This window comes from Enhydra lutris, unplaced genomic scaffold, assembly GCF_002288905.1.
Source record: "Enhydra lutris kenyoni isolate GAN:26980312 unplaced genomic scaffold, ASM228890v2 scaffoldscaffold18, whole genome shotgun sequence".
NCBI classification, from domain to species: Eukaryota; Metazoa; Chordata; class Mammalia; order Carnivora; family Mustelidae; genus Enhydra; species Enhydra lutris.
In genome coordinates, this window is record NW_019154102.1 from 13,290,122 (window position 1) to 13,303,581 (window position 13,460).

General features: G+C 43.5%; 1 protein-coding gene across 2 annotated transcripts in view; it reads right to left on the reverse strand.

Annotated features, from left to right (window-relative positions):
• LOC111148036 (family with sequence similarity 161 member A) overlaps positions 1-11,545 on the reverse strand; it is a 26,956-nt gene extending 15,411 nt beyond the window's left edge. Inside the window, exon 1 of one of the 2 annotated variants that reach the window (XM_022504396.1) lies at positions 11,340-11,545. In XM_022504396.1, the coding sequence (XP_022360104.1) occupies positions 11,340-11,534 (195 nt within the window). In that variant the 5' untranslated portion in view covers positions 11,535-11,545. The remainder of the gene's footprint in view (positions 1-11,339) is intronic. The other variant, XM_022504397.1, reaches the window with a different exon arrangement.
• Between the last annotated feature and the right edge of the window lie 1,915 nt (positions 11,546-13,460).

Consider the following 13,460-nt stretch of genomic DNA (forward strand, 5'->3'; position numbering starts at 1 on the left):
GAGCCCGATGCGGGACTTGATCCCAGGACCCTGAGATCATGACCTGAGCCGAAGGCAGAGGCTTTAACCACTGAGCCACCCAGGCGCCCCAGAAAAGCCACTTCTGTGGCAACAAGAGCCAACAGCTCCCATGGGTGACAGAAACTTTGAGGGTGACAAGAGAACAAGAGTAGTACAGTACAGAGACTGCACACAGTACAGCTATGTTATAGACAGGCCATGCCTAAAAGGGTCTATCTTCCTCCCTCACTCCTTCCACATACCTTTCAAAGTTCTTTTTTTTTTTTAATTTAAGATTTTACTTATTCATTAGAGAGAGAGTGAGAGAGAACAGAGGGAGAGGCAGAGGCAGAAGGAGAAGCAGACTCCCTGGTAAGCTGGGAGCCCGATGTGGGGCTCAATCCCAGGACCTGCAGATCACAACCTAAGCCAAAGGCAGACACTTAACCATGTGAGCCACCCACGTGCCCTCCTTTCAAAGTTCTTTAACTGAAAAACTAAGGAGGTAAAATCTCATTTTCTCCATAAATAAAAAAAATCTTAATAGTTTCTCAGTTGAGAAACAGTTTAAATTATTTATGATGGGGTGCATAAAAGGCTGCTGATCATGGTTTTAAATTTAACCTACTGCCTGAAATAGACTCAAAATGAGAAAAGCTTACTTGCCATAGAAAATTATAAATATATAACAATCTGGTAACACTCTAGAAAATAAAATTGAGAAGTTTCTCTTAATAGGAAAACTCAGAATATCATCTGTATACAAATACTTAAAGGTGTGGTGTTTTTGTTTTTTAACAGACTAAAAAGAGTATACAAGAGGAAAGTGTTGTAACTTAAAGAAAGCAAATGAAGGAAAACAAGTTTTCCTCAAAAGAACTTGTATGCAGAAATTTATTACCAACAAATTTGTGACTCAGAGAATTGCTTTATATATGTCCTACAACTCAAATAAAAAATTTTTCTGATTCTTCTGTTGTTTCTGTATGTGTTCCTCACCATTACTTTCTTAGCTGTGGGTATAAGAACTTTGTTAACTTCCTCATCCATTAAATATTTAGAGACATCCAGCATTCAGCTGGCTCCTGAAAGATACAAATCAGATAAAAACTCTACCTTCCAGAAGCTTCCAGCTAGTTTAGCAGAGGACATGTAAATAAATCAATAGTAGACTTTGAATAAGACAGAACTCCTGACTCCTGACCACAAGCTGCTCCCGGCTAAACAGGGAGATAGATGAGTGACCATGTATGTCATGATATAAGACACCATGAGAACTCAGAAAGAATGGCTAATTCTAACCAGGGAGAAAGAGGAGGCAGAATTTAGAGAGATGAGCCAGACTGGAGACATAAGGATGGGTGAGGAGTGTGCCAAATCAAGGAAGTGGTGAAAAACAAAGAAATCTGAGGCACAGTGCTAGAACATTCATCATGTTACTTCATGACAATGCAACTAGTAGGTAGTGCGATCTCAAGGAAACTGAGGCTCAGAAGAGTTAGGTGACCTGTCTGCAGTCACACAGCTTATAAGAAGCAGAGCTAGTATTCAATCCCAAATCTGTTAGTCTCCAAAAGCATACCACACTCCTCTCAAGGGCAGGAGGGTTTTTCTGGCCTCAAGCAGAACAGGCATTATGTGCTCAGAGAGAGGTAGTCTGAGTGGCGGTGGGGTACAGGGTATATGGAACCGAGAAGAGGGTGGGAAACAAGGTGATAAAGGTAAGTCAAGAGCCCTAACCAAGAGCTCAGGCCATAGCCAACAGGAACATTGAAGGATGTGAGCAGAGGAGTGATATGGTAATGCTCAGAAGGAATCTTCTTGTAGCAAGTAGGAGAGAGGGAAGAAAGGTAAGTTTGGCAGTAGTTAATGGTCTGCGTTAGACAGGTCTGAGTTAGATATCTTATGGGCAAAATGAAGGGAGCAGTGCCAGGAACAAAAGAAAGGAGGCTGCCTTGGGAGACTAAGGAGGCTGAAGTTTCAACTTGATAATGACCTGGGCTGTGGGCAAGAGAGTAAAAAGATTTCTGTTCTGAGTGCTGTCTGTCTAGGTAGATGGTGCTGCCATGCATCAATATAGGGAATACAGCGGAAAAGTGTATAAAAGCGGAAAGGAAACTAATTTCTTAGGACACACTGAGTTTGAAGGGATAGTAGGGGCAGCTAGAGGTCCAGGAAATGGGGAGGGGAGGGGGAGAATGTATGTGGAGAGCTAGTAATAAGGCTGGGCTGGAGAGGGAGATATGGCAGGTACCAGTGCACGCAGAAGTGACAGGTACAGCTTTGGATGTGGATAAGGTTGACTAGGGAGAATGGAGTAATGAGAGACAAAAACCTGAAGGTGGAAACGCTTGCAAACACCAACATGTAAATAAGCAGGGAGAGGAGGACTGAGATGAAGGAAAAAGTGGTCATGAGAGATACAAAGACCAAGTGATAAGGATATTCAAACAAAAAGAGCTTTAGTTTGATTTGAGTTTGGAAGATAAAGGAAGGCTTCCTGGAGGAGGTGATATTTGAGATGAGTCAAAAAATGGAAGAATCTGGGGGTTCAGAGAGAACGAAGGGGGCAAAAGGAAAAGGGTACTCCAGATAAACTTCCAGATGAAGCTGAATGACATTAGTAAAAGCAGCAGGGGTGGACAATATGGTGGGGAGGAAGGTGCACAAAGTTGCAGGATAAGAGGCGAGTAAAATGCATAAAGCAATTTGGGGGAGGAAGCAGGAAGTGGTTCCCATTTCTCATCTAACTTCTGGCTCCCAACCACTCACTGGTTAACTGGTTTTACCTTCCTTATAACCTCATAACCTTTCAATAAGAAACACCCATATGGAAGCTAAGTAACTTTTCAGTTTGGAGTGCTGTCATGGCTTGGGAGAAAGATTACAGGCATGGTGTTAGAATTTTCATTTAAGCCTAAGTTCTGCACTTCTTAGCCATGTGACATGGGCACTTACCTTGTGAACATTAATTTTATGACACATAAAGTAGGTGTGTCAGGTGTTAAACTACTGTCTCTTGGCTTCAATGCCACCCTTCTAGCCCCTGTTATGTGATGCTAGGGATGGGATTCTGCAGTGTTTCTGCTTTGCCAGCTGTTCCCTGCTGGACTCTGCTAAAATAACACTAGAGGGAAACTGCATGGATGGAGAGGAAGGGACTTTTATACCTTCCTGTTAGTTCTCTGTCTGCTTGAGCCTCCCCAGCAACGGTTCTTCCCTTGGGCAGCAGCAGTAGTTCATTTTAGTAGCAGTAGTTGATTTCAGTTTGTAGTTTTTCCAATGTTCACAGAATCAGGAAAATCACCTCAGGACTTGCACTTGCTGTTCCCTTTCCCTGGGATGCTCTTCCTCCAGATATTTGCATGGCCCACTTGTTCAGTCCTTCAGATCTTAATGAAATGTCATCTCAACAAGGTCTTCACTAACTACCCTATTTGAAATTACAACCTCTTCCCCACTCATTGTCAGCCTCCCTTTTCTGCTTAATTTTTTTCATACTCACCACCAACTGACATTCTACATGACTTTGTGTATTGTGTGTCTGTCCCTACCAAAAAGGAAGCATCACAAAGACAAGGATTTGTTTTGCTTTGTTTATGGCTGTGTTCCCAGTGCCTAGAAAGTTCTTGGCCAGTGGCAGATACTCGGGAAATATTTGTTGGATGAATGAATGTAAGCTAAAAATTATTAAGTTTCCACATGCAGAAGAAGAAAAGTATTCCCTCCCAGAGGACTGAATCTTTTGAAGAAATACTGGCTGCCCTAAATACCTATATTCTACTCAATATTAAGGAAAGTGCTTATTTACCAAAAACTACAATAAAAACCAAGAGGATATTCCAAAGAACTGTTTTTGGCAAAAGCATCCGTGCACTCTTCATTCATTCTTCTACAACATCCCTTAAAAGGAGGCCTTATAACAGTCATTTTCACAAAAAGGATAAAATGTATTTGGGCCCGAAAAACTGTTTGAAAAATTATAGAAGGATACATAGCTTCTGATGAGAGGCAAAGGTCTCACAAACTTTACTTAGGTGCTGATTTTTGCACAGTATCCATTCCATTTCAGCTTAATACTTCTAATTTTTCAGATAAACTGACCTCACAGTGTTTTATCTTAAACAGGTGAATGGTTAATAAGCAACTTCCAATTCTAATTTCTTTTTTTTTTTTTTTAAGATTTTATTTATCTATTTGACAGGCAGAGATCACAAGTAGGCAGAGAGGCAGGCAGAGAGAGAGGAGGAAGCAGGCTCCCCACCAAGGAGAAAGCCCGATGCAGGGTTCGATCCCAGAACCCTGGGATTATGACCTGAGCCAAAGGCAGAGGCTATAACCCACTGAGCCACCCAGGTGCCCCTCCAATTCTAATTTCATCTTTAATTATCTCCACACAGAAAAAAATATTCAGTAAATCCAAATAACATAGGCTGAGGACATTATTTTCCAAAAACCTAAAATAGTACCCTTTCCCTTTAATTAATTCTTCAGCTATCTATGGAATGTTGTGCATGTACCCACCGGATTAGAGGATAATCTTCCCTAATTGGCTTGACCCATTTAGATAATGACTCCTTCTAGCACATGTTGCTTCATCAGTAACAAGCACTCATAATTATTTGTGTTCTAGCCTATGTAGTATCATCCACAGTTCTGGAATTTTTATTTAAAAACTTCTTTGCGGAGCGCTGGGGTGACTCAGTTGGTTAAGTGTCTGCCTTTAGCTCAGGTCATGATCCCGCGGTCCTCGGATTGAGACCCGCTTCCACCTCCTTGCTCAACAGGGAGCCTGCTTCTCCCTGTCCCTCTGCCTGTTGTTCCCCTGCTTCTGTGCTTGCTCACTCTCTCTCTCTGTCAAATAAATAAATAAAATCTTAAAAACCAAAAAAACTTCTTTGCATTGAAAAGATTTCTAAGGAATAAGGTAGATTTATATATACTAACATGGATAAAACCCCAATAAATGTAAGAGAAAACAGCAGCTGCAAAAAAATATGTATATATAAAATGTGACCGGGATGCCTGGGTGGCTCAGTCGGTTGAGACACTGCCTTTGGCTCAGGTCATGATCCCAGGGTCCTGGAATCGAGTCCTGCATCAGGCTCCTTGCTCGCTGGGGAGCCTGCTTCTCTCTCTCTGCCTCTGCCTGCCACTCTGCCTGCTTGTGCACACATGTTCTCTCTCTCTCTCTGACAAATAAATAAATAAATAAAATCTTTATAAACAAACAAACAAACAAATAAATAAAATGTGACCATACATTAAAATACTATGTACACAGGAAACAGAAAAATGCCTAGAAGACTATATATTGGCAAAAGAGTGGCTACCGATGTGGGGGAGGCAGATTTTCTTTCTGGGGTGAGAAGTGGTAAAAGGGCCTGTGGCTTATTTGAAGCATTTGAAATTTTTTAAGATTTTATTTTTAAGTAATTTTAAGTAATCTCTATACCCCAAATGGGCTCAAACTCACAATCCTGAGATCAAGAGTCACATGCTCTACTGACTGAGTCAGCCAGGCGCCCTTGCAACATTTGATATTTATTTATTTATTTATTTATTTATTTATTTATTTAAAAGATTTTATTTATTCATTCGACAGAGAGAGATCACAAGTAGGCAGAGAGGCAGACAGAGAGAGAGAGGAGGAAGCAGGCTCCCCACCAAGGAGAGAGCCCGATGCGGAGCTCGATCCCAGGACCCTGGGATCATGACTTGAGCTGAAGGCAGAGGCTTTAACCCTCTGAGCCACCCAGGAGCCCCAACATTTGATATTTAAAAGGAAAATATGTTCATATATTATTTCCACAATTAAAATATAACTTAAAAAAAAGGGGTGGCTGGGAGCTCAGCTGGTTAAGCATTTGACTCTTGGTCTCAGCTCAGGTCTTGATCTCGGGGTCATGAGTTCAAGCCCATTTTGGGTGTGAAGCCTACTTAAAATTAAATAAATTAAATTTAAAAATAAAATAAAATAAAAAGAATATTTTGTGAATATTGATACTAAATTAAAAACTGAGCAATTTCTGGGGTGCCTTGGTAGCTCAGTCGATGGAGTGTCTGACTGCTGATTTTGGCTCAGGTCCTGATTCAGGCTTGTGAGATCGAGCACTGCGTCAGACTCCCAGCTCAGTGCAAAGCTGGCTTTAGAGTCTTTCTCTCCCTCTGCCTCTCTCTCCACTCACTCTCTCTCTCTCTTTCAAATAAATACATAAATTTAAAAAAAGAGGGGGGAATCTGCTATCCCCCAAAACTGAACAATTTCTTCTTTTTTTTTTTTTTTTTTTTTTTTTAAGATTTTATTATTTGAGAGAATGAGCATAAGCTGGCAGAGGGGCAGAGGGAAAGGGAGAAAAAGACTCCCCACTGAACAGGAAACTCAAAGCCGGGCTTGATCCCAGAATCCTGGGATCATGACCTGAGCTGAAGGCAGGTGCTTAACCAACCAAACCACTCAAGTGCCCCAAAACTGAACAATTTCTAATGGATACTTGGTCTGCCTAGCACTTCCCCCATTCCTTTTGGAAGGTGACTCGGTGGCTCTCACTTTCCTCTGCACTTCTACCTGCTCCCACACCCACCCCCAATTACCATGAGAACTCTTTCATATCTTTAAGAAAATAGAAACCATCAGAGGGAAGTTCACTCATATTCCCATCTACAGAACTGCCTACTTTTGCACCCTTTCTCTCCTTCTCTCCTGTTTCTGAGATGAAATATTCCTTTTCTTAACAGCATTTAACTCTTTTTTTCATCACTAAAACCAATGAATGGGAAACTTTCCCACTTCTTCTACCACTGTAGCTGGTTCTTAATCTCTTCTGTTCCCTTTTTCTTTACTTTTCTTTTTTTTTTTTCTTTTAAGATTTATTCATTTGAGAGAGAGAAACTGTGAGTGTGGGGGGTAGGGAGCGGGGAGCAGGGGGAGGAGAGAATCTCAAGCAGATTCCCTGCTGAATGTGGAGCTGGACGGGGGAAAGGCGGCTTGATCTCACAACGCTGAGATCATGACCTGACCTGAGCTGAAACCGAGTCTGACACTCTACTGACTGAGCCACTCAGGGACCTTTTTTTTTTTTTTAAGATTTTTTTTTTTTACTTATTTGACAGAGAGAGACACAGCAAGAGAGGGAACACAAGCAGCAGGAGGGAGAAAGGGAGAAGCAGGCTTCCTGCTGAGCAAGGAGCCCGAAGTGGGGCTCGATCCCAGAACCCTGGGATCATGACCTAAGCTGAAGGCAGACACTTAACGACTGAGCCCCCCAGGTGCCCCCTTTTTAAAAATACATATATTTTTAAGTAGGTTCCACACCCAACATGGTGCCTGAACTCAGGACCCTGAGATAAAGAGTCCCATGCTCCGCCTACGGAGCCAGCCAGATACCCCTTCAAGGCTAGGTTCTTCAGAGTTCTATGGTAGACCCTTTCTCTTCTTTCTCTAAATTCTGTCCCTAAATGACTTCGTTCATTCCCATTGTCTTAAAAAGGCTGGAAACTCCCAGACAGAAGTCTACTGTCCAGACCCCACAGGACTATGGTTTCATAGGCCCAACTGCTTTCTACATATTCCTACTTGGTAGTTTCACAGGCATCTCAAATTTATCATGTTCAAAACTGAAATCCTGGGGGCACCTAGGTGGCTCAGTGGATTAAGCCTCTGCCTTCAGCTCAGGTCATGATCTCAGGGTCCTGGGATTGAGCCCCACATCGGGTTCCCTGCTCAGCGAGGAGCCTGTTTCCCCCACTCTCTCTGCCTGCCTCTCTGCCTCCTTGTGATCTCTCTCTGTCAAATAAATAAATAAAATCTTAAAACAAAAACAAAACAAAACTGAAATCCTGGGGTGCCTGGGTGACACAGTCTGTTGAGCATCTGACTCTTGTTTTGGCCCAAGTGCTGATCTCAGGATTGTGAGCTCAGGGTCATGAGATCAAGCCCTGCTTCAGCTTCGTGCTCAGCACAGAGTCTGGTTGAGATTCTCTCTCCCTCTTCCTCTGCCCCTGCTGCTCATGCTCTCTCTCTCTAAAATAAATAAATCTTTAAAAGAAAAAAACAAAACAAAAACAAAAACCAGAGGTGCCTGGGTGGCTCAGTGGGTTAAGCTGCTGTCTTCGGCTCAGGTCGTGATCTCAGGGTCCTGGGATCGAGCCCCGCATCAGCTTCTTTACTCAGCAGGGAGCCTGCTTCTCTCTCTCTCTCTGCCTACTTGTGATCGTTCTTTGTCAAATAAATAAATAAAATCTTAAACAAACAAACAAACAAACAAAACCTCAGACCCCAAATCCTACCCAGCTTGTAAACCTATTCTTCCCCTAGTTATCCCCAATTCAGTAAATGGCACTACTTTTCATACAGCTGGTCAAACCAGAAGCCTGGGAGTGAATATTCTTCATTTCTTCTTCTTCCTTGGCTTTCGCATCCAATCTAACAGTAAATCTTATCCATTCTAAAGAAATCTGTCCACTTCTTGCCACCTCTCCTGGACTAGGATCAAGCCATCACCACTGGCCCCTGAGTCACTGCAACCAATTTCCTTACTTCTGTTTTGTCAAAGCCTCCAATCATTCTCCAGAGAGCTATCAATCGTCTTTTAAAAATGTAAACAGAAACACGTCTGATCTCTGAAAAGTCTTCAAGGACCTCCTGTTGTACCTGTACCAAAAATAAACATAAACTCTTTATCTTGGCCCAAAAGGCCCTGAATGTTCAGGCCCAGCTCACCTCTCCAACCTCATCTTCTTCCCTTCCTCCTCTCTTTTCAGACCCTCAATCACACAAAACTCTTTCTCTTCCTATCTTAGGGCCTCTGCATATGCCATTCCCTCTGCTTAGAATACTTTTTCTACCCCTAGTCTTCAAATGGTTGCTCTTTCTCATCTACCAGATATCATCTTCAAATTTAATTCATTTAAATAGGTTCCTAGCTACTTTTTTTAATCACAGAAGTCTGTTCATTTCTTTCCCAGCATTTATCATCTTATAATCATCTATTATATATCTAATATATCCAATATATATTGGATATATTATATATATGCTTATATATAATTATATATAATATATTTATAATATATATTGGATATATTAGATATATATCTAATATATTATATTATAGTCACTATTCATTTTGTATTATCTAACTTCCCCACCAGACTGGAAGCTTTGTGACAATGTGCTCTATGCCTGCTTCACTCACAACTGAATGAAGTAATCAGCTCTTAATAACTGCTGGATATTTGTTGAAAAAGGTCACTTCATTAGGAAAGTGGTGAAACTTTAACAGTGAATTAAAGAATACTGCTTTACCCATGTCATCATCAACCACATAACAAGGCCTATGGAGTGCTATCTTCAACTGAGGCTAGATTCAAGGAACATGCCTCAGAACCCAATATGGGCTCAGAGTCCTGCAAGGGGTGTGTGGGGGAGGGAGAGGGAGGGTGGTTTTGGCAAAGCAAAGGACTGAAAGGAACCTACTGTGACAACTGGTTCTCTAATCAGTCTTTTTTAAAAATTAGGTTCCATGACCAGCATGGAGCCCGGCATGGAGCCCAGTGTGGAGCCAGCACAGGGCCTGAAATCACAACCCTGAGATCAAGGCCTGAGCGGAAATCAGGAGTTGGACACTTAACCAACTGAGCCACTCAGGCACCCCTCTAATCAGTCTTGCGTGGCGCACATAGTATCTGAGCTTCCTACTTTGCAGAACACAAGCTTGGCTCCTGAACTCATTCCTGCCTTTTCAGGGCTTCTTCCTCCAACCGGTACCCTCTATCGGGTCTATGCACAGCTCATCCAGGTTTGCTTTTGGATCCTCCAAGTGTGGTAGTCTTAGAACAGTGTCAAACCCATAAGACTTAGCTCCCTTTTCTGTTTGCTTGGTAGGATCCTGTCCCTTTAAAATTAGCTTATTAGATAAACTAATCCCTCCTAAGGTACTAAATTTCTAATACAAATGTGCAGTTTCGCAGGGCACTCTGGAAGTATGCCTGCCACTACAGAAATGACGCACTCCTCTAGCACAGCAAAGCCAGATTTAATCTTCGGGTGAGCTGTTCAAATCACTGGCAGTTATTATTGTTACGAATTTATATAAACTGCTCTTTAGATATGACACAAATCTACTCATTTGGTTCTCCTAATATCCCAGTGAGACAAGAGAGACATTTATTACAGTTCTTTCACATTTAAGGAAACTGAGATTGAAGAAAGTTACATTTTAGAGCACCTAGGAAATGGCAGAGAACGGATCCTATCCAGGATTCCCAATCCTCTTCCTCCATTCAAATTTTTTTCCTCTATCACTTTGCCTCCTTTGTTGGGTACTGAGATTTGTGCTGTGGGAAGCTTTATCATGAATGAAACTGTTCTCAGGACTCTCACCCTGGTTCATGTTCAGGGTCTCAATCTGCCTTACTCTGGAGGACCTCAGGGAGTTTGTCTCTTGGTGAAGTTGTGACCATAAAAGGGTTGCTACAGACTTTCTCATTAACAGTTTTAGTGTAAACAGGTTAGAATTCCAAAATATCCAGTGATTTTATTAGCCATAGGCCATAATGGTTTTGTATCTGAGAAGCTTTGGACAAATGGTATTAAGAATCTTAACTGGGGGTAAGGAGATTTATACCTGCACACTGCTAGTTAAAATTCAATGTTCCCATCTTTTTAAATGAATAGAGTAGATGGCAGACTCAGCCCTCTACTTGATGGGCAGGTGTTCACGACATATTTGACACTGAAAATTGATCAGTGAAAAGGCTTTCTTACCCTGAAGAGTCGTTTAGGAAACTGGAACCTCAGTAATTTACTTCTCTGGATGCCTAACTTTAATCTGTGTATCTAACTGCCCACTGAACTCTTAAATGATTTTAAACACCACCTCTCATGACAATGTATTAAAATGCACTAATAACCAAGACCTTAAAGTGACAATAAAACACACCCGACAGCACATCTGATTCACCTGAGTTTTATGGGTTATCCACTACGGGGTACATCAGTTTTTCCCAAGTTGAAAAGAAAAAAGCAACAGCTACTTCCAACAGATGCTGAAGCAAAAGGAGTAAACTTCTGTACCTTATACTCTCTAGAAATGCTCTCCAAGAAATTTTTACAATCTCTTTGTTGAAAATTAAAAGATTTTTCCAACGCCTGCGTTTTGAGTTGTCTTCCATTGGGGCAGAGAGAAACCTGGTGGGCCAGGTTTACTGGGTAGGGCGGAGATGGACAGGGCAGCCCATTTCCCAGCCGGTCCCTCAGCGCAGCGGGGACGCAGACCAGCCCTCAGACCGCGCCTTGCGGACAACCAGCCCCAGCCTCCGTCCCGCCCCTGCATTACCCCCGCCGGCGCCGGCAGCACCGCCTTCTCCTCTTCGTCGCCTTCTTCCTCCTCTAAGGCTGCCGCCGCCGCCACCAGGGCCTCCGAAGGGTCTTCGCGTTCATTCTGGGCGACCTGCGCTCCGATGCTGGGATTTTCCGGAGTTTGGAGACTGGAGGCCTCCAGCTTCGCCGCTCGAGGCGAGGCGGCCATCATTGCGCCGCCGAGGCCTGAGCGCCCGCGCTGGCCCGGGGCGGGGGAGCTGGAGCCGACTCAGGCCTGCCAGCGGCTCCTGGATTGGGGCGGGCGGTTACTAGGGGCACAGTAACTAGGGACGCTACAGGGGCCGCGAGGGGCCAAAAGTCACTCAAACTCCCTTCGGCTGCGGGAAACCCGAGATGGGCGCTCCCTGAACAGTGGGAGTGAGTCCTGAATCTTCGCTGGTTTAGAGGATTGGCGGGCAGAACAGCACATCTCCTCGCCAGCTTCGCGCCTCACCGCCTAAACGCACACTTCTCACATTTTATCAGTTAAACAACTTGCTTTGTAGACAAAAAAATAGCGCATTTTCATTCATTGAAATGACGTTTGTTGAAGCCGGCGGCGGCAGAGAAAAGCAGGGGATGTTATTGTGTGGAGATCTCAGAATAGTGGCGTGGCTTTCATCTGTTACCTAACATGGCTCCCCGGGGAGCCGGCGAACTGAAAGAAGTGAGGTACATTCTACTTTGATTGACTTGAGAGCTCGCAGGAATCAACCAATCCGAAGGAGTTTGCTAGTTATCGCACTCGGTTTTTTTGTTTGACCAGTAAAAGCCCAGAGTTGGGTGGAGCCGGGCCCACCCACCAGTGAGTGACACTGTAGTGTATGAACCGGGTTGTTTGTGGTTGGGCCCATCAACTTTATAGTGATGGGATTGAGGGTGCAAGCGCCCGACAGTAACCACAGACACACCCCATCTCCACCACACCCCATCAACAGCTCCCTACTCAGGATTTGGGCATTTCAAATGGCGCCTTCCCTCTACACCATGTGTCTGTGGTGCAGTCTCAGCCACCTGCTAAGTCTACAACCTCAGGCTGAGGCTGCCGACACCCTCTCCTCCCTATCCTTCGGCCTCCTCTGACCCCCTAGTCCTACAACCAGCCATTGCCACCCTACCTAAAGTTAAGGTATGCAGTGTGCATTTCCTAGAAGCTATCTGTGAGGTCTGAGCCCTTTTTCTTTTTAAATCTTTTTTTAACCAAGCTTTATGCCCATCATGGAGACTGAACTCAGGACTCTGAGATCTAGTCATATGCTGTTCTGAGCCAGCCAGGCACCCATAAGCCCTTCTTACCAAGCCTTTCTTGGTCACGGGGCTGGAGTGTGAGCACCTGCAAAATGCATTTCCCGACCTCCTTCATGCTGTTCTTTCTTTTGGCTGAGACTTGCTTTGCCTACTGAACAAATACTGGCTCGATTCCGAGCAGAAGCCAGAACCAGAAGTTCATGAGGTATGGGTGCCTTAAGTGACCGGAGTAGGGACTTCTAGTTATTCACATGCAGATGGTTCTGTGGCTGCAGGTGGCCCTCTTGGGATTCCGTGTTAAGCCTGACCCTAAAACAGCAAGACAGGCCTACATGCTGAAGCACCACAAATTGAAGATTAGAAGGAATGAGTTCGAGGATAGACCCATCATGTGTCTCTGTGTGTGTGTGTAGAAGAGCAGACAAGCTTTCATTCACTAACACCTAAAATCATGATAATGCAAAAGTATGCGAGGGAAACCATAGGACTTAGAGAAATGTAGTTAAGGGCGCAACACTCAGGTTATGATCCCATGGTGCTGTTTTTAACACCTGATGTGGATGAGTGTAGCTTAACGGTGAATTGATGTACCAACCTATACACTTATTGACATTATGGCATACATACTGCTCAGCTTCTCTCTCCCACTCCCCCTGCTTGTATTCCCTGTCAAATATTTTAAGTTGCAGGTATCATTGCAAAGTAATGTGGTAGGAGGAGGGCTCCATCTCACAACTCTGAGATCATGTGAGCCAGTCAGACACTTAACCAGCTGAACCATTTCTGCTTTATATACTTTGCAGCTGTATCATTAGATATCTGTAAATACAGAGGATAGTTTTGTGCCCCA